Raw genomic sequence first — 20,769 nt, forward strand, 5'->3', positions numbered from 1 at the left:
AAGGCGACATTTGAACTCCCAAAGTCCATCAGTTGGTGTTATCTTTTGCATCACTAATCTTAGGTACGTAGATGGATGTGCCTTATCCCAAAGATTATTCAAGATTCAAGATGTACTTTATTCATCCCCGTAGGGAAACTGAATAGTAGCAGCCTAAACATGGATTAATATAACTGAAGTGTAGGAAATTATATTTACAAAGTATAGAAATAGAATACAAATAAGATTAGAACATTCTAAGCATATATTATAAGCACATATAATATATATATATATATATATATATATATATATATATATATATATACACACACACACACACACACACGGATATATACATAAATATAGAATAAAATAGAAATACAATTACAAACATTAAACAATTGTTATTGAATGGTTTATCACAAATTAAATGAAGACATAGGGAATAGATATTGAGACACAGCCAAAGCTTATTACACAAAGATATGATTACAATGAATTGTGTTTGAAGTGATTTATGAGCTGAACCAGCTGTGATGAAATTACATGCAGGGTGTTACTTTAAAAAAAAAAAAAAAAAAAAAAAAATGAATGAATGTGTGATTTATAGCTTTCGTTATTGAGGAAGTTGAGCCAGCAGAGGATGTGGTGGCTCTTAGAAGAGCCTTTGGTTGTAGGAGGCCAGCAGAGGTCTACTTGGAGCTGGTGTACTTGGTGACAGCCTTGGTGCCCTCAGACACAGCGTGCTTGGCCAGCTCCCCGGGCAGCAGCAGCCTGACAGCGGTCTGGATCTCCCTGGACGTGATGGTGGAGCGCTTGTTGTAGTGAGCCAGACGAGAGGCCTCGGAAGCGATGCGCTCGAAGATGTCGTTGACGAACGAGTTCATGATGCTCATGGCCTTGGACGAGATGCCGGTGTCGGGGTGCACCTGCTTCAGCACCTTGTACACGTAGATGGCGTAGCTCTCCTTCCTGGTCTTCCTCTTCTTCTTTCCTCCCTTAGCGGCCGTCTTGGTCACGGCTTTCTTGGAGCCCTTCTTGGGGGCGGACTTGGCTGGTTCCGGCATTGTACTTCTCCACGGTAGCGGAGGGCGGCCACAGAGCCGCTCTTTATACGGGCCTCATGGAAATACCACTGTGTGGTCTCCCTCCTGTGATTGGCCGAACCGCGAACACGTGACCGGTCACAGCGTCAGCTCCGCCTCCTGCTGTCCACAGCCTGCCTCGACAGGGGACAGATGGAGACAAGCCAATCACGTGATTCGGTTCTATAGGTAGATAATATATTTAAACATGCAGTTTAATTTTAAAGTTCATAACCTTTTAATGAATGTGGTCGTTTGCATTTTGTCATTGTCTGAGGTGATTTATTCTACTGGTAAATGAATTACACCAATGAAACAATCGTATCCCAGACATGTCAACTTGTTGGTCAATAAATCAAAATTCTAGGAATGTAACTCATTTAGTTTTAAAAGTGGAATGCAACTGGAGTGAACTTCTGAAAAATGGAAAAGAAAAAACAGTGTTGTAAGGTCTAAACATGTGCGGTGGTGAACTTTAGGGTTATTACATTGTTTAAGTCAGGTGTTTAAGCTTATGGCGACGTTTAAATTCACTGACGTCAACAGTGTTAATACAGTAGTGGATATTTTACACTGTTCATATCCATCCTTTGTTGGCTGGATGGCGCAAAAATTCTGCTCTTTTAAAAGATATGAATGGCTCTTAAAAGAGCCTTTGGGTTGTTGCTATAGCAGCCATTTTAACCGCCGAAGCCGTACAGAGTGCGTCCCTGCCTCTTCAGAGCATAGACCACGTCCATGGCGGTGACGGTCTTCCTCTTGGCGTGCTCGGTGTAGGTGACGGCGTCACGGATCACGTTCTCCAGGAACACCTTCAGCACACCGCGGGTCTCCTCGTAGATCAGCCCAGAGATTCGCTTCACCCCACCGCGGCGAGCCAGACGGCGGATGGCTGGTTTGGTGATTCCCTGGATGTTATCACGGAGAACCTTCCGGTGCCGCTTGGCGCCTCCTTTACCGAGACCTTTTCCTCCCTTCCCTCTTCCAGACATTCTTGCTGTTGGACTACAGACAGACTGGCTCCAGAGATGCGCTCGCCTCTTATTTAACACAATTCTGAGGACGTGATTGAAAGCACTTTGGTTCTTTGTGTGCGGGGCCGCCCCCTGCTGGCTGAAACGGGAACTACACGTTTCCTGGAACATTGCTCGTTGATCTTTATTTAAAATGTTCAGCTCTTATGCACACGGAACTTTCTTTTGCTATGTTTATATTTTTAAGTATATTGCCAGCCTGTTGCCTGTTGTCCGTTGTTTATCTTGACATTCCCCCACAACCTTAAACACAAATATCTTGCTAATTGGTACCTGTCTGAACATGAGCTTGTCAGTAGAGAATGAACAGGTAAATAATAAAACAATTGAAAACGTTAAATTACTGTAGAATTTTAAGTATTCTAATTGTTTTTCTACCACTTTAATGTTTGTAAAAGGTTATAAATATTGTTTTATGTTCAGAATGCTACAACTGCTGTTCACACAAATGCAATTATAGATGAAAATTCCACTGGTTGGATAACAATAACCGGCAGAAATAAGTCCTTATATATTCCTTCCATATTATCACATTCTAGTGATTACAATTGCAAGCAGATATGGGATGTATGTATGTCCCAGTTTGTGGCTGGGCTGCACAGACTGAGGTCAAAAGTGACACTTGCCACTTACTAATCTTGAGCTCCTCCATGATAGGAACCGGTGAGAGGGTTCAAATTAAAAAAAATCCCCTTTAACAGGAAGAAACCTTGAGCAGGACCAGGCTCATGTAGGGGGAGAGGAGAGGAGAGGAGAGGAGAGGAGAGGAGAGGAGAGGAGAGGAGAGGAGAGGAGAGGATGTCAGGTGATCATGTTTCCGGACCCCGGCAGCCTTGGCCTATAACAGCATAGCTAAGATGTGACCTAACGGTTAGACGACCCCCTAAGTCTGATAATTTGTCTGTCTATGATAGTAACTGGAACTACAGAATTAGTAACAATAAGCTTTTTCAAAGAGGAAGGTTTTAAGTCTGATCTTAAAGTAGCGATGGAGTCAGCCTCCCGTACCCGGACAGGGAGCTGGTTCCATAGCAGGGGGGCCTGGACAGGGAGCTGGTTCCATAGCAGGGGGGCCTCGTAGCTAAATGCTTGGCCCCCCACTCTACTCCTAGAGACTCTGGGAACCACAAGGAGACCAGCATTCTGCACATGCACATGAGCAAACTGGTATCTATCAGATAAATCTGATCTAAACCAGTCTAGTGCTGTCCCTTTAATCCCAATCACATGTTCCAGTCTCTGTAACAGGATGCTGTGATCAACTGGATCAAAAGCAGCACTGAGGTCCAGCAGAACCAGCATAGAGACCAGTCCAGGGTGGAAAATCTACTTGTCCTCTTTTGGAACGTTTTAATTTAATTTAATTTTAATTGGACTTTCACGTTTGCCAGAGGTTTTGTAGTAAGTTTACCATCAAGTGTGACCACCACTGCTTTAGCTTCGTTGATTTTCACGCCGTCCTTAATTGGGAATGTCTTTTAATAAGCACAGTTTTAATAAGATACAGTAATTGATTTTTTCACTGTTTTTAATCCTTAGGCCATGTTCATCACAAAAAACACCGGGTTTTCATTTGTTCTTTTCCTTCATTTTAAAACGTGTTCAGACTGAAAATAATTACTACTCGTGGCACTTGCAACACTGTTTTTACTGAAAACTGCACTCCCATTTTTACAAGAAAATACTGATTTTAAAACTTCACTATGGCGCCCGATTTCACAAGTTTGCGGATTCAGGCAATTCAGGCACCCTTGTTTAAATAAAAAAGCACGAATGCAATGAATCCTTACTCAGGCCTTGTGAATGGGCCCTTAGTCAAACCTACTGCCACTCAAATTACAAATGTAAATACCTAATGCAGGAGTTTAAATTCAACTTTTATGTTTAGCAGTTGTAATTCGACAATAAATAAGGCTGTGACATTAAAGAGAAACCAACATTCACTTCAATGTATCTTTATTTATATCGCATCTTTTAATATCAAAATTGTCTGTAGGCACTCTACAGAACCCCTGGGCCTGGACCCCCAACAAGCACCAATGACAAGGTAAAACTCCCTTTTTGACAGGAGGAAACCTTGAGCAGGCTCATGTAAGGGGCCATCCTGCTGATGAACGCAGCAGAACAGGAGGCTTTACTTTCTCTTCTTTACTTTGCCCTTCTTCTTCGACGCCTGGCAGCTTTCTTGGCTGAAGCCCTCTTCGTTCCAGAAGCCTTCCTCACTACTCTCCTTCGCCTTTTTGGGGCCTTCCTTCGGCGTTTTGATGTTTTCTTGGCTTTACGACCTTTAGCCTTCTTGGGCCTGCGGCGTGGCTTCTTTCCGGCACGTCGCTTGGCTTTACGACCTTTAGCCTTCTTGGGCCTGCGGCGTGACTTCTTTCCGGCACGTCTCTTGGCTGCCGGCCTCTTTCTTTGGGCTACCATTGGTTTGCTGGTCATCCTGAAACACGCAGAAGCTCCGGCGCCCGTGGTCCGGACCAAAGCTCCCTTTTTTACCAAAGAGGTAATGGCAGTCTTGACCCGGGCCTTGTTCCTATCCACATCATATCCCTGAGCTGCCAGGATCCTCATGAGGGCAGCCGAAGACAGGCCTTTGCGCTCCATGGATGTGGCCACAGCTTGAAGGACAAGGTCTCTGGCGGTGGGCCCTGATTTCCTCGCTCTGCTAACCTTTTTTGCACTCATCGTTGCTGATTGTTTTCTGTGTACAAAAAGTTGCCGGAATTCAGTAATTGTGAGAGACAAAGAGAGAGAAAAGCACCTTAAGTTTTCTGTTGATTTTTTTTTTAAAACTGTTGCCATTGACAAAGGTCAATTTACTAACTTAAATGCATTCTAGTCACTTTTGTCTTGTTCAGTCAGAAAGGGAGGACGGGACAAACTGTTACCTATGTAAGTTTGTCCCGTCCTCCCCCACAGTTTAGCAGAGGATGGAACACTATTTACGATGATATAGTCACATCCACATATTGGGCAACACACAGTAGGAAATCATGTTTTACAACTTCCATTACGACAACGTGTTTTCTTCAGGAAACAGCATCTTTTTCCTGAAGAAAACACGTCCAAATCCATTGCCCCAAAACTTCCTGATTTTGTATAACACCATTTTGTTTCCAATTACTCACCTTGTAGGTTGTATTTATGAATTTGCTGAATGGTTGTTTATTAGCTATTAGTAGTCTAGTAGTAGTATAGTAGTATAGTCGTAATACTATTTAAGTTATGTTTTAGCAGCATAATGTAACATTTAGTGCTTTGATACAAAGCACTAAATGTGAGCAACATTTGATCACTGAAACCTAGCATTGTAAACTTCTCACTGCTGTTTTTTGGCTAAATTGTGCCATAGTATTTGCTAATCCTATGTAGTTTGAGTTGCTTTGATCAGGTCTGCTTTGGTTGTCTGCATATGGCCGTGCTTTATTTGCATTTGCTGAGGTTTGCTTTGTTTTTACTTTATATGCTGATTTGTTGAGTGTAATTTCATTTCAGGTTATAATGAAATTTATTTTTTTTAATTTTTATATTTATTATTCTATTGAAGAGAATAAAAAAACACAACACACATTTGCCAAAGTTAAAATTAACACAGACACACACACTTAATAATAATAGCATGCTAAATGAGAAGTTTGCAAAGACACAAATATGAGAAATATACATTACATACACTCAAGTATTACCAATCTTTTTACACCGATGCCTGAAATTTACTTTAAAAAAATGAAAAAGCAACCAAATAGTGGAATCTGCTCATTAAAGACAGAAGTTCTTGGTACATGTGCACTTAAAAAAAACATTTATTTCAAGGTCTCGCTAAAGCAGATATGAGACTGTTAGAATATTCATACATTTTATCATGTTGATATTTTAAAAAAACAAAACATTTCTATTACAATCCCATAATTCTTTAAGCACTATTTTTTTATTTCCAATAACTTTATTGATTCTATCCAGTTGTTGACAGTCCTTTTAATTGGTATTTGTGTCTGCACATTAAAACAATAAAATGCCTACATCAACAGCTCTGTCGGGTGGGGTGTACACATTTATAATTCTCGGTTTTATATTATGATAAAAACAGTCTACAAGTAAAATTTCTATATATTAATTTCAACCAAATTTCAATTCCAACCCCATAATAACTGGGCCCATAACAAGAGTCAAGATTTACGTTATTCATCCGCGTAGGGAAATTGTAGTATCAGCCTGCACCTGGTGGAATATAACTATAATTAAGTATAGAAATAGAATAAATAAAACACAAATAACAGAACATGGACAGGAATAAGCATATTTACATAAATATAAAATATAGAAATAAAACTAAAACATAAACATTAAACAATGATTGTTATTGACTGGTTTGGACCTGAGCTGATGCATAAGCCCAGTCAAGAGAGCTCAGCTCTGACAGAGGGATGAATTAGGGAACAATTATTACACAACTAGACAAGCAGGAGCTTAATCAGAAACACTTGTTCATGGTGGAATTTTATTTTTTTAAATGTACACCCACTACCAGCTATAAATGATTAAGAGGCATCAATAATGGGCAAAAAAACCCCTAAAATTAAGGATGGGCGGATCAATCCTGTGGCAACACAAGGGTCACCTGCTGAGTGTTCATCATCCAAGGGATTATGGCGGGAGTTTGACAGCCGGGTTGTGGCTTTTCAGAGCAATCGCACAGCAAACACAGATGCATATATTGAAATGAGAAGATACATGGAGGAAAAGGTCATCCCAAGAAGCGAGGTGGGAAAAAATGAAACCACATCTGTTCCAGCAGAGACTCTTCTCGAAGGCCGGAGAAATAATCGGCCAGACGCAATTGTCCTAAAGCAGAAAATGTGAATATGATACTTTTTCTGAACAGGTGTGATGGTGTCAGACATTGTTCTATTTAATTTTCCTCATGGAGCAACTGTCTTATGCAGGTTTAAAGGATAATGAAATCCTAGTTATCAATTGACCATAAATTTTATGTAAATGGTCTGTATTCGTCTTGTGATTTGTCTTAAATGTAATATTTTGACTGACAAATTGCCAGTAAGAAATGAACAGTATCGATAAAAATACAAGTATCAGTATCGAATCCTTAAAGTGTGGTATCGCCCATCCGTAATGTACACCCACTACCTGCTATAAATTATGAAGAGGCTTCAATAATGGGCAAAAAAAACCCTAAATGTACCTCGTCTTTCATACATGTAATGTAGGGTTGCATATTCAGACCTTTTATTCTAGTCTTATTGCCGAGATAATACAGTTCCACCTTAAATAGAACAGAGCTCTGTTAGAAGAGTTGATGTGGCTCTTAAAAGAGCCTTTGTTGATGTGTATAAGCGGCCAATTTAAGCTCTCTCTCCGCGGATACGACGGGCCAGCTGGATGTCTTTGGGCATGATGGTGACCCTCTTGGCGTGGATGGCGCACAGGTTGGTGTCCTCGAACAGACCCACCAGGTAGGCCTCGCTAGCCTCCTGCAGAGCCATGACAGCCGAGCTCTGGAAGCGCAGGTCGGTCTTGAAGTCCTGAGCGATCTCCCTCACCAGGCGCTGGAAGGGCAGCTTGCGGATGAGCAGCTCGGTGGATTTCTGGTACCGACGGATCTCCCTGAGAGCCACGGTACCAGGCCTGTAACGGTGAGGCTTCTTCACTCCGCCGGTGGCCGGGGCGCTCTTCCTGGCAGCCTTGGTGGCGAGCTGCTTCCTGGGAGCTTTTCCTCCGGTGGATTTACGGGCGGTCTGCTTGGTTCTGGCCATTGTTCACTGCTGCTTGTTCTCAGAACGAGACGAAGTTACAAGAACTGCCGGCGCCGCCGCTCTTAAGGCGTCGGAGCAGCGGGCTCGACGATGACGCAGGTGACACCCGGACTCGTGATTGGCTGGATGATGCACGTGGCACTCAGCTCCGCCCAGAGTCCGACCCACCAACCAAATCTCCGCTCCTTATTGGTTGATGCTGAGCGAGCGGCGGGAACGGGCGGCTCCGCCCAGAGTCCGACCCACCAGCCGAATCTCCGCTCCTTATTGGTTGATGCTGAGCGAGCGGCGGGAACGGGCGGCTCCGCCCAGAGTCCAACCCACCAGCCGAATCTCCGCTCCTTATTGGTTGATGCTGAGCGAGCGGCGGGAACGGGCGGCTGTGTCTCTGATTGGTCAGGCAGGCTTAGCGTCAGCTATAAATAGGGATCGTAGCGACTCAGAGCGTCATTTCACTGACTTTCGTAGATTTCAAAACCTTATAATACATAGAAACAAAATGAGTGGTCGAGGAAAAACCGGCGGCAAAGCCCGAGCTAAGGCCAAGACTCGCTCTTCTCGGGCCGGGCTCCAGTTCCCAGTGGGCCGTGTTCACAGGCTGCTCCGCAAGGGCAACTATGCTGAGCGCGTTGGCGCCGGCGCTCCTGTGTACCTGGCCGCTGTGCTGGAGTATCTGACGGCTGAGATCCTGGAGTTGGCTGGAAACGCTGCCCGCGACAACAAGAAGACTCGTATCATCCCCCGCCACCTGCAGCTGGCTGTGCGCAACGACGAGGAGCTGAACAAGCTGCTGGGAGGAGTGACGATCGCTCAGGGCGGCGTGTTGCCCAACATCCAGGCTGTCCTGCTGCCCAAGAAGACCGAGAAGGCCAAATAAGTGTGGCCTTGCTGGGCTAGCGAGCACCAAACGGCTCTTTTCAGAGCCACCCACAACGTGATAAAGAGCAGTTCTGTTCAATAATGAAACATTCTCGGTCCAACTTGGATCCAGTTTTCAAACTCTAAAAACGTCTCTTTAGTTAAGACCAAATTTGGAGGATTAACTTGAAATTAGTTTAGGACGGGGGTCGGCAACCCAAAATGTTGGAAGAGCCATATTGGACCAAATAAATGAAACAAATTAAGATTATGATGTACTTTATTCATCCCTGTAGGGAAATTGAATTGCAGTAGCAACATAACGTATAGAAACAATAAATACACATAAGACTAGGATGTTATAAGCATATATATATATATATATATGTGTGTGTGTGTGTGTGTGTGTGTGTACACACACACACAATATATATATATATATATACATACACACACACACAGAATAAAATGACAACATAAACATTCCACAATTCTTGTTATTGGCTGGGTTAGGATGAATTAGAGTTTAATGGCGGACGGCAGGAAGGACTTCCTGTAGCGTTCCTTAGAGCAGCGAGGCTGCTGGAGCTGCTCCTCAGTTTGTCCACTGTGTTATGGAGGGGGGGGGGGACTGTCCATGATTGTCCGCAGTTTCAACACCATCCTGTCCCTCACCACCTCGTCTAAGTTTGTAAGTCTACAGCCAACAACAGACCTGCCTTTTTAATGAGTTTGTTAGCATCCTTAGCTTTAATGCCTGCTCCCCAGCACATCCGAGTCATCCGAGCACTTCTGGAGGGGACGTGTTCCAGAGTGGTTCTGTAGGGGACGTGTCTCAGAGAGGTTCTGGAGGGGACGTGTTCCAGAGTGGTTCTGTAGGGGACGTGTCTCAGAGAGGTTCTGTAGGGGACGTGTCTCAGAGAGGTTCTGGAGGGGACGTGTTCCGGAGTGGTTCTGGAGGGGACCTGTCTGAGTGGTTCTGGAAGTCAGCTGTGTAGGTGGTGCACAGAAGGGGGACAGCACCGTTCCTTGGGGAGCCCTGTGTTGCTCATCAGGGGGTCGGACACACATGCTATAGTGTCTATAGTAGCTCTATTTGTCTCCTTTCCAAATGATCGGCTACAAACACATAATGAGCATTAATGAGGAATGTTTATCTTCACTGCAGCAGCCTGGAGAGGATCAGGCACCACGTGACCACTCTGCTGTACAATGGTGCTTTAAGTTTAACTTCCATTATGAGATGTTGAAACTAAATGTTTGTCACGTTTTTCCTCCTACAGAAATTATATTAAAACAATTTCCATATTTTTGAAGAGGTTCCAGGGAGCCACTAGGGCGGCGCCAAAGAGCAGCCCCCTGGTTCAGGACTTTCTTTACTGGACGTTGAATGAAAACATTCAGTACAAGCATGCTTGTCACTATTATTGGATGCCATGAACTCTGCATTCTCTACAAAACGACTTTAATAACCCCACATATGACATGTTCAGATGTCAGACTAGAGTGTGTGTGTGTGTGTATACACGCACATTAATACCGTGAGCAGACAGCTCAACTAATCCCCTGCACAGGAGGTTATTGAACACATGTTTACATCATGACCAAGGAGCAGGAATGTGACCTCAGGTGCTGTGGTGGCTCTGAAAAGAGCCTTTTGAAGGAACCCTCTCAGGGTTGCTTACTTCCTCTTGGGTGCTGCCCTCTTGGCTTTGGGCTTCACAGCCTTCTTCGCTGGAGCCTTCTTGGAAGCAGGAGCCTTCTTCGCCACTTTCTTGGGACTCTTGCTCACCCTCTTCGGGCTTTTTGCCACCTTCTTCGCCGCTAGAGCCTTCTTCGCCTTCTTAGGAGATTTCTTGGTGGCTGTGGGCTTCTTGGCTGCTGCCGCTTTAGGCTTCTTGGCCGCCGCAGGCTTCTTGGCCGCGGGCTTCCTGGCTTTCGGGGCGGGCTTCTTGGCCGCGGGCTTCTTGGCTTTTGGTTCGGCCACTTTCTTGCTCATCCTGAAGGACCCAGAGGCTCCGGTGCCCTTCGTCTGGACCAGAGTCCCCTTGGTCACCAAGCCCCTGACGGCGATCTTAACCCGGGCGTTGTTCTTCTCCACATCGTAGCCGTCGGCTGCCAGGTTCTTCTTCAGGGCGGCCAGGGACACGCCGTTGCGTTCCTTGGACGCGGACACGGCCTTCAGGATGAGCTCGCTGATGCTCGGGCCCGAGCTCTTCACTCTGGTCGGCTTCTTCTTTGCGGCTTTGGCCGGAGCGGCTTGTGTTGGCGCTTCTTCTCCCATCTTCGTTGGTCGCTGAGTCCCAATGAGTTGAGGAATCCGGGGGCGTGAACCGCTCTTAAACACACCGTGCGGACCGTGAAGACTCAACCCGCGGGCCTCCCGCTCACAGCCGTGTGCGGGGCGCCGCACTTGTGCTTTCTCCCCCTCCACAAAGTGTGAACAAATGAAGGAATCTGAACCGCTGACGGCTGGCAGTGGACGGAAACGACAGCGAACACTTTCTTCTACACACTCAAGTCATAAAAGCTTCTGAGATTATCTCGATTTTATTTATTTAGCCTCCAAATCGCGACGATTCACCGTCACGACCACCGACGTTTGGAGACTTTCGCCGGTTAAATATCTCCTAAAATCTATTGAAACGCACCAACTTTCATCCAAAGCACCTTCGCATATAGCTCAAACGTTTCTTTAGGGACTCCGTGTGAAAACTCCAATTTTAGAGTGATTATCTTGTCAGAAACGGGAGTTTTCCTGGAAGCAGCAAACACATTTCTGATAGATCCATGACGGCAGCCTGGGTCGGCCTCGTCCAGTCTGATTACAAAAGATTCTCTTAAAACTAAAGGTCCATTTGCCACATTGGGGCTGTTTTTAGCATCTGCACAGCAGAGCATTAAGGAATACATGAAAACCCACTTATTTGGCCTTTTTGCGGAGTCCATGCATTTATGCTCTCACTGAATATACAGTATCACTCGTTTTGGTGGATATTTGTTCGCTGGACACACCTGTTTTGTTTTTCTTTCTTTTCATTATAATTTTCCACAGGTTGCGTTTGACCCATTGTCATAGCCCAGCACAGAACTTTACCAACCCAAACAACATTTCCGTTTAGTTCCAAAGAATTCTTTTTACAAAAAAGCAATCGTAATTTTAAGACCTTCTTTTAATAATTTAACCACTGTCTGGTTTTCAGAGGGAATATTGTGGCAAAAGCTCATAGGATTCTTTTTAAAATCTAAATTGTTCTGTAGCTTTGTCCCCCACTCCATTTTTGTAATTCTTGTGTTTTTTCTTCTTCTGGGAGACAGAAGAAAAACATGGTTATGTTCCATGTGGTTCCACAGATAAAATTATTTTACATCTTTTCCATTCAATTGAAGTCTTTATTGCTGAATCAATGTTTTGCTTCAGTCTTTGTGCATGAATGTAACGGTCCTGAAGGTGATCTGCCATTTGGGTTGGTGAATTTCCTGAAAACCATGAGCACCATAGTATAAATTAGTGTCCAATTACTTTGAGGTCCAAACAGGCTTGAATACAAGCATCAACAGTAAATCAGTATTTATTAGGAATTTTAAAAGAAAAACTGTCCATATTCCAACAAGAGCTCTATTAGATGGTTATTTACATCATTGTAACACGTTGTGGAAAACAAGATGTGTGGAGGATTCTCAGCAAACCATCAAGCATTAGTATTTTTAAATGTAAATGGTCTGAGCCCTGCTACTGTGCTTGTATGGATCATTTGGTTTCCCAGACTAGACTGACTTTATTTTTAGAGTAACATGTGAGACCTTGTGGAGAGCCAGGTGAAGCAGGTGGAGAACTGCACCATTGATGGCTTTCTGTTCCCAGAACAGGATGTGGTGGCTCTTAGAAGAGAGCTTTATGAAGTAATAAACGACTCATAAACTAAGCAACTTTGGGTGCTAAGACATATTGGAAATCTTAAATTTGGACAATATTTGATACGACTACATCCGCCACTTTGTGTGGTCTACACATTGTTTATGCATGTGCTACATGTTTAAATGTTAAATCATGGTGAAAGGGAAAAAAAGTAGACATTTATATTTGATTAGTGATTGGTAAATGATACAGAAGCTTCGGAGCTTGTGTCACTCTTCCTGAAGCGGAGTGATTCGGAACGCTGTGTCAAAACACCAGTGTCACGTGACTGATGACGTTTGATTGCTTCATAATGTTTCGAAGCCGTTCATTGGCTCGGACTTTCAGCGTTTGTGATTGGCTCATGGCGTTCCAATGCATTCTGAGACAGATTTGAGTGGTTTGATGGCATATCAGCAATATAAGATGCATTATTATGCTGTAAAATTGTTGGGTTGCGAGGAGATAGAGATTTGGAGAGTGAGGGTTAGAGTATTTTGGCAGGTTTCATGGTGAGTACCGCCAATAATACCTCCAAATAAGGTATAATGCCGTTCATAGCATACATTTTATGTTTCCATAATTGAATTGTATTTTTAATTTTTAAATGGCTCTCTAAATTACAATTGCTTGTGACACTTGGCATGACGACACTGGAAATCCTGACAGTAAGCTAAATATATACGTATATATTCTGTATATATGTATGTGAAGAGAAGAGGAAGAGAAGAGAAGAAGGTTTATTGCCATTGTACATGTAATACACAGTATTACACAAACTAGGAATTTGTCGTGGTGTGCCGCTGCGACATTCAACATAACATTAGACATCAACACCACACTAGAATAAGATAAATAAAATAAAATAAGACTTATATACAGTATTTACATAAATAGTGAGTGGTGAGAAATAGTGCAGGTCCATGAGGAGTAATGTATTGTTCGTGAGTCCGACTGGCTGCTGTTCATGGTGCTCAGTGATAAGTCACTTGGTGTTCAGCAGCCTGATGGCAGAGGGGAAGAAGCTGTTAGTGTAGCGGGAGGTTCTGGTCCGAATGGACCGTAGTCTCCTGCCTGAGGGGAGTGGGGAAAACAGTCCGTGACCAGGGTGGGAAGGGTCGGCCGTGATCCGACCTGCACACCTCCGGGTCCTGGAGATATACAGGTCCTGGATGGATGGGAGCCTGCAGCCGATCACCTTCTCGGCAGCGCGCACGACGCGCTGCAGCCTCAGTCTGTCCCTGACGGTGGCACCAGCATAGCACCATGATGGAGGAGGTGAGGATGGAGGAGGTGAGGATGGAGGAGGGGAGGATGGAGGAGGGGAGGATGGACTCCATGATGGCCGTATAAAACTGCGCCAACATCCTGGGAGGCAGTTTGAGCTTCCTCAGCTGCCGTAAGAAGAACATCCTTTGCTGGGCCTTCTTGATGAGGGAGCTGATGGTTGGCTCCCACTTAAGGTCCCGGGTGATGGTGGTGCCCAGGAAGCGGAAGGAGTCCGTGATGGTGACGGGGGAGTCCATAAGGGCAAGGGGGGGCAAAGGGGCTGTAACTTTCCTGAAGTCCACAATCATCTCCACTGTCTTCTGAGCGTTCAGCTGCAGGTTGTTGTGTCCGCACCAGGACACCAGTCGAGCCACCTCCCTCCTGTAGGCAGTCTCGTCTCCATTGGAGACGAGCCCGATGAGGGTGGTGTCATCCGCAAACTTGATCAGTTTGACAGACTGGTGGCTTGAGGTGCAGCAGTTTGTGTACAGGGAGAAGAGCAGGGGGGAAAGTACACAGCCCTGGGGTGATCCGGTGCTGATGGTGACGGAGTCGGAGACAGTCTTCCCCAGCCGCACATACTGCCTCCGATCCGTCAGGAAGTGAGTGATCCACCTGCAGAGGGAGGCAGGCACACTAAGCTGGGACAGCTTGTCCTGTAGCAGAGCGGGGCGGATGGTGTTGAATGCAGAGCTGAAGTCCACGAACAGGATCCTCGCGTAGGTTCCCGGGGAGTCCAGATGCTGCAGGGTGGAGTGAAGGGCCAGGTTGACCGCGTCGTCCACAGATCTGTTGGCTCTGTAGGCGAACTGCAGTGGATCCAGGAGGGGGGTGGTGATGGACTTGAGGTGTGGCAGGATCAGGCGCTCTAAGGACTTCATGACTACAGAGGTGAGCGCCACAGGTCTGTAGTCGTTAAGCCCAGTGATCCGTGGCTTCTTGGGGACAGGGACGATGGTTGAGGTTTTGAGGCAGGCTGGCACCTGGCACGACTCCAGGGAGGAGTTGAAGATGTCTGTGAAGACAGGAGACAGCTCCTCTGCGCAGTGCCTCAGGGTGGAGGGAGACACGCCGTCCGGGCCAGGGGCCTTGCGCAGGTTCAGCCTGGCGAACTGCCTGCGCACATCCTGCTCACTGATGGTGAATGAAGGGGGGGAGGAGGGGGGAACTGGTGGTAAGTGATGGGGGGGTGGACTGATGGTGAGTGGAGGGGGGGAGGGGACTGCCTTTGATGGAGTAAGGTCCATGGGGGCAGTGGCACTGGGGGGAGGGGAGGTGTTGGGCATGGCTGACGAGGTGTCAAAGCGGGCATAGTGGAGGGACAGACTCTGCCAAAGGGCTTTGTCGTCCTGACCCTCTGAAGCCTGAGGCCTGTAGTCGGTGATCTGCCTCAGGCCTCCACACAGAAGCAGAGTCGTTAGCAGTAAACTGCTGCTGAAGTTTCTCCGAATACACAGATTTAGCTCTCCTCAGTTCCTTGCTAAACCGGTATTTGGCCTCTCTGTAGCAGTCTCTGTCTCCACTTTTCAGCGCTGCTTCCTTTTCTTTCCTGATCTGTCTGAGTCTCGGTGTGAACCAGGGCTTGTCATTGGAGTAACTCACCCTAGTGCGCGTTGGTAGAATGCGCTCCTCACAAAAGTGGATATATGAGGTCCCAGTGTCCGTGTACTCATCCAGATCATGTGTGGCCCCTTTAAACATGTCCCAGTCAGTTGTGTCCAAGCACGTGCGCAGCTCCTCCACAGCCTCACTGGTCCATCTCTTCGTGGTGCTCACGGATGGCTTTGTTAGTTTGAGTTTCTGTCTGTATGTGGGGATCAGGTGGACCATCACGTGATCAGACAGTCCTAGTGCAGCACGGGGGACGGCCCGATACGCGTCCTTCACTGTGGTGTAGCAGTGATCCAGCGTGTTCTCTGCTCTGGTGGGGCATTTGATGAACTGTTTGTACCTGGGGAGCTCGTAACTCAGGTTGCTCTGATTAAAGTCGCCAAGCACGATAACCAGAGCGTCGGGATGGGTCCGCTCCACTTGTTGAATACAGTCCGCGAGCGTGCGCTGAGCCTCGCGCACGTCCGCATCTGGCGAGATGTAAATGGAGGCCAGAATGAATGAAGCGAACTCACGCGGAGAATAGAAGGGTCTGCAGTTGATGAAGAGGTGTTCCACAGCAGGAGAACAGTGCTGGGAGATCACAGTCACATCAGTGCACCAGTCGCTGTTGATGTAGAAGCAGACTCCACCGCCTGCTCTCTCCCCAGAGAGCGCCAGGAACAGCTGGAACCCCCCGAGGAGGAGCAGCTGGAATCCCCCGAGGAGGAGCGCGCTGTCCGGTGTCTCTTTCCTGAACCAGGTTTCAGTGAAGCAGAGAACACACGAGGTGGAGAAATCTTTAATCCGCATCAGCAACTTCAGCTCGTCCATTTTGTTGCAAAGTGAGTTGGCGTTGGACAGAAAGATCCCAGGCAGCGCCGTGCGCGAGCCTCTCCTGCGTAGTCTCGCCAGGGCACCGGCCCGTCTTCCTCTCCTCCGCCGTCTCACCTTTTGGGCCAAAAAGTAAACCAGGTCGGCTGCAGGAGCCAGAAAAACTGGAAGTAAGTCCGTGGGGGTGAGAGTCCTGATGTTTAGTAGCTCTTCACGGGTGTAAGAGCAGGCAGACACACAATTAACAAACAAAAATAGACAAACAAGAACGCAGCAAGACACCAAGGCGACCGCTCTGGGCGCCATCTTGAAAAGATCTTGAAAAGTGTGTGTCTATTGTAGATGTGTTGAAACATATTTTTTTTTATTCAGTCATTCATTGTCTTACTGTGTCATAGATATTTGAAAGAACAAATTCTGACCAGAGCCGAGGATCTCTTGAAGTACTAGGTGGCACGAAAGACTTTATATCCCACGCAGGAAACCTGCATGCAAGTATCTGTGCATCCCAGCATCATCTGTTCCCTGTGAAAGGATATTTTCCAAAGCTGGGGGGCTGGTCAGCCAGAGGAGGAGCAGACTGAGGCCTGCAACAGTAGAGAAAATGATATTTCCTCAATAAAAACCTGTGAAGAGGAAATAACTTGTCTGCTTCTATGAATAATAATTCCAAATCAAACATACAAGTCCCCAAATGAAAACCGTTACCTTTAAAGGTTTTCCTTAAAAACACTTCACGCACACAAAAACAATGGGCCAGATTCACCAATATGTTCTTAAGAATCTTCTTAGATTCTTTCTTAAGTTGTCCTTAAGAAGTTTCTTAAGAAAACCCTACGTCGGATTCACCAACGCGTTCGTAAGCCCCAGAATTGTTCGCAGCTGTGTTCTTAGATTGATGAATGCCATCTGTTCGTAAATTGAAAGCGCGTGCCAGGTGAGTCTAATTAACATACGATTAGCATAAGTCACCGCCCACTAATGCCCATAAAAGGAACTGCAGCAGGACCCTGTAGACAGAGCCAAAAGCAGCCAAATGCCCAAAGCGAAATGCCCAAAGCCAAATGCCCAAAGCTTGCCTCTCCACGCCTGATTTCTGACGCCGTGTTGCACAATCAAGAAAGGATGGCTAACACGCTTGATAAAATTGCCTCAACCCTGATGACTATAGCCAACACGCTTAAAGAAATCAACGAGAATGTAAAAAAAAGAAGAATGTAAAAAAAATAAACGTGTAAAAGCTGTGCTCGGATTGTGACAATAATGCATTTGATTCACAAACGGGCAATTAATCGCGCTCGAACGTGAACCGCGTGCCTGCAGTCTGGCCCCATCATTGCGTCAGGACGCACATCCTCACGGGGTTGTGGCTCTGTGTCCAAACACATCCAGCGCCCCTTTAACATGCCGATGGTGCGTTCAATGGTGGAGCGACTGCGCGCATGCATCTGATTGAATAAAACTCCTGTGGAGTCTGAGGGTTGGTCAGTGGTGTCAACAACCAGGGCATATCCTCGATCCCCTAATAAAATAAATCAAGATAAAATCAAATAAAAAGACAGTTTTGGCATGGTTTCCAATTTGGTTGATTAATGTTAAGTCATTGGCACATTTACGTAATTTTAAAATTCTCCGTAAATCACCAAAAATAGGAAATAAACAAATAAATAAATAAATATGACAGAATTATCATTGTAATATTGAACTGCACAAGAGAAGAAAACACAACCATGCCAACATGTCGGCACTGAAATGTGCGCAAGAGTACTCCTGAGTGTTCGTAGGATTTGTTCTTACCTACGAATAAATCCAGGATAAGAAGAAATTGGTGAATGCCACAATCTTCGTCAACTGTTCGTAAGTGGGACTTAAGAACAAATTTGTTCGTAAGAACGCTTCGTGAATCTGGCCCAATGTTTCTGAATTCAAACACCACGATCATTTGTAAAGTAGGAAGGATCTTTAACCCTGTTGGGGACTTTTAATACAGTTTTTAAATGAATCTCAGTTTTTAATAAACCCTTAACCAACACTGAACCCTTAACATAATTTGCATTTATTCTTTAGGTTAATCTGGTCACACAATGAACTTTATTGGTGTCATGGGACTGAAACAGTGCCAGTCGTGCCTCTTTAGAGGCTGCAATAGCTTCAGTTGTCCACCAGATGTCACCGTCACTGAAGTCTTGAAAGCTTTGAATGTTGTTCGGCACAATTGTTAGTGAAGCCTCAGTGCTTCATGAAGCTTCACTTGCCCACCACTATATTTAATGTAATTGACATTGGAGCAGTGCGATGCTAAGCACAGCCTGAGGAACTTTACTCTAAAGGGGATGTGGTGGCTCTTAGAAGAGCCTTTGGTTGAAGGAGGCCAGCAGAGGTCTACTTGGAGCTGGTGTACTTGGTCACAGCCTTGGTGCCCTCAGACACAGCGTGCTTGGCCAGCTCCCCGGGCAGCAGCAGCCTGACAGCGGTCTGGATCTCCCTGGACGTGATGGTGGAGCGCTTGTTGTAGTGAGCCAGACGAGAGGCCTCGGAAGCGATGCGCTCGAAGATGTCGTTGACGAACGAGTTCATGATGCTCATGGCCTTGGACGAGATGCCGGTGTCGGGGTGCACCTGCTTCAGCACCTTGTACACGTAGATGGCGTAGCTCTCCTTCCTGGTCTTCCTCTTCTTCTTTCCTCCCTTAGCGGCCGTCTTGGTCACGGCTTTCTTGGAGCCCTTCTTGGGGGCGGACTTGGCTGGTTCCGGCATTGTGCTTCTCCACGGTAGCGGAGGGCGGCCACAGAGCCGCTCTTTATACGGGCCTCATGGAAATACCACTGTGTGGTCTCCCTCCTGTGATTGGCCGAACCGCGAACACGTGACCGGTCACAGCGTCAGCTCCGCCTCCTGCTGTCCACAGCCTGCCTCGACAGGGGACAGATGGAGACAGCTTCCTGTCCTGGCTCCTCTTTATTCAGCCACATCTTCACAAGATTCGGACTGGTGCGCGTGCGGGTGTGTGCGCGCGCGTGCGCGCGCTTTCACCCGCGGTAAACACTGTTATTGTGTGACATGCGTTTCCTGAATCACTGATTAAATAATTTAACGGATCAAAAAGTAAAGCAGCAATAAACAAATGCATCAATCTGGTCTTTTGTGAATAGGACAAGTAATTGATGACTTCCTGTTATACCGCATTAATTGCATCAATAATATGTTAATGATATGTAGCTCTTTCGGGCTCATTAGCATAAATATTAACATTCACAGCGAGTTCACGTTATTCCCGCTTGACGAGTCGCTGCCTCTGAAGCAGGAACTGAGCTCTTCGCAGACGGTGATGGGCTCTTAAAAGAGCCTTTGGGTTGTTGCCATGGGAACAGACTAGCCGCCGAAGCCGTAGAGAGTGCGTCCCTGCCTCTTCAGAGCATAGACCACGTCCATGGCGGTGACGGTCTTCCTCTTGGCGTGCTCGGTGTAGGTGACGGCGTCACGGATCACGTTCTCCAGGAACACCTTCAGCACACCGCGGGTCTCCTCGTAGATCAGCCCAGAGATTCGCTTCACCCCACCGCGGCGAGCCAGACGGCGGATGGCTGGTTTGGTGATTCCCTGGATGTTATCACGGAGAACCTTCCGGTGCCGCTTGGCGCCTCCTTTACCGAGACCTTTTCCTCCCTTCCCTCTTCCAGACATTCTTGCTGTTGGACTACAGACAGACTGGCTCCAGAGATGCGCTCGCCTCTTATTTAACACAATTCTGAGGACGTGATTGAAACCACCGAAGGAGACCGCTTTGGTTCTTTGTGTGCGCCCCCTGCTGGCTGAGACGGGCACTACACGTCACACAAACTGTCGCGTCTTATTAAATAATGTCAACTATTGTGAGATTGTGAACTTCAATAAACACCTGGTGACCGTGTCTTTATGTGAGCCGACTTTTAAACATTTTGATGTGTTTTGCAGCCTCTTATGTTTGCTTCTCTCATGAATAGAAAAGAAGACGGAGCAAAACAGGAGAAGCATGGAGATTGCGGCTTCTACCAAAAGGGGGCGACACATTCCAGTGCAACAAAGGCCGTGTGTGCTGACCTCTGTGAGGGCTTTTCTTTAGGTTTCATGGTCAATACAGCCCGTCAGTCAGCCACTGTTTGTGCTAGTGGTGTTTCTCAGAGACACTGGTGTCATGATAGTGACCAGTAAACCGTTCCTCTACGCCCTTCTGTAGTGTACAACCAGCTCTTAAACTAATAAGTCTGATGTTTGACCATGGTAATTAAGCTTTAACCTCACACTTGCATCCCCATGTACATACAATATAAATGTATACACTTATATTCACATTTGAAACTTAAATACACACATTTATTAGATTCCTGCTTGGAAACCTCATGAGTAGCTCACACATACTATATTAGTGACTTTAATACCTTTACACTTTCACTTGCAGAGATGAGGCA

At 46.1% G+C, this 20,769-nt stretch overlaps 8 protein-coding genes across 8 annotated transcripts; 1 reads left to right on the forward strand and 7 right to left on the reverse strand.

Moving 5' to 3' along the window:
• Nucleotides 1-583: 583 nt before the first annotated feature.
• Nucleotides 584-19,115, reverse strand: LOC115248319 (histone H2B 1/2-like). The gene is made up of 2 exons (XM_029831968.1): nt 18,692-19,115; nt 584-662 (listed from the first exon to the last, which is right to left on the reverse strand). Exon 1 carries the CDS (start codon nt 19,076-19,078, stop codon nt 18,704-18,706), a length of 375 nt encoding a protein of 124 aa, XP_029687828.1. The 5' UTR covers nt 19,079-19,115; the 3' UTR covers nt 584-662; nt 18,692-18,703.
• LOC115248317 (histone H2B 1/2-like) lies at nt 629-1,071 on the reverse strand. Its single transcript, XM_029831965.1, has one exon. The coding sequence runs from the start codon at nt 1,047-1,049 to the stop codon at nt 675-677; it is 375 nt and encodes a 124-aa protein (XP_029687825.1). The 5' UTR covers nt 1,050-1,071; the 3' UTR covers nt 629-674.
• LOC101068835 (histone H4) lies at nt 1,703-2,105 on the reverse strand. The gene has a single exon (XM_011607733.2). It carries the CDS (start codon nt 2,057-2,059, stop codon nt 1,748-1,750), a length of 312 nt encoding a protein of 103 aa, XP_011606035.1. The 5' UTR covers nt 2,060-2,105; the 3' UTR covers nt 1,703-1,747.
• On the reverse strand, nt 4,046-4,818 carry LOC115248310 (histone H1-like). The gene has a single exon (XM_029831957.1). It carries the CDS (start codon nt 4,784-4,786, stop codon nt 4,250-4,252), a length of 537 nt encoding a protein of 178 aa, XP_029687817.1. The 5' UTR covers nt 4,787-4,818; the 3' UTR covers nt 4,046-4,249.
• On the reverse strand, nt 7,417-7,913 carry LOC101067470 (histone H3). The gene has a single exon (XM_003967792.2). It carries the CDS (start codon nt 7,870-7,872, stop codon nt 7,462-7,464), a length of 411 nt encoding a protein of 136 aa, XP_003967841.1. The 5' UTR covers nt 7,873-7,913; the 3' UTR covers nt 7,417-7,461.
• Nucleotides 8,320-8,795, forward strand: LOC115248313 (histone H2A). Its single transcript, XM_029831960.1, has one exon. It carries the CDS (start codon nt 8,372-8,374, stop codon nt 8,747-8,749), a length of 378 nt encoding a protein of 125 aa, XP_029687820.1. The 5' UTR covers nt 8,320-8,371; the 3' UTR covers nt 8,750-8,795.
• LOC101067927 (histone H1-like) lies at nt 10,184-11,060 on the reverse strand. Its single transcript, XM_003967794.3, has one exon. The coding sequence runs from the start codon at nt 11,012-11,014 to the stop codon at nt 10,412-10,414; it is 603 nt and encodes a 200-aa protein (XP_003967843.1). The 5' UTR covers nt 11,015-11,060; the 3' UTR covers nt 10,184-10,411.
• A 535-nt stretch (nt 19,116-19,650) lies between the features above and the next one.
• LOC101068156 (histone H4) lies at nt 19,651-20,052 on the reverse strand. The gene has a single exon (XM_003967795.3). It carries the CDS (start codon nt 20,003-20,005, stop codon nt 19,694-19,696), a length of 312 nt encoding a protein of 103 aa, XP_003967844.1. The 5' UTR covers nt 20,006-20,052; the 3' UTR covers nt 19,651-19,693.
• Between the last annotated feature and the right edge of the window lie 717 nt (nt 20,053-20,769).

The sequence above is a fragment of the Takifugu rubripes genome, unplaced genomic scaffold (genome assembly GCF_901000725.2).
Source record: "Takifugu rubripes unplaced genomic scaffold, fTakRub1.2, whole genome shotgun sequence".
Classification (NCBI taxonomy): domain Eukaryota; kingdom Metazoa; phylum Chordata; class Actinopteri; order Tetraodontiformes; family Tetraodontidae; genus Takifugu; species Takifugu rubripes.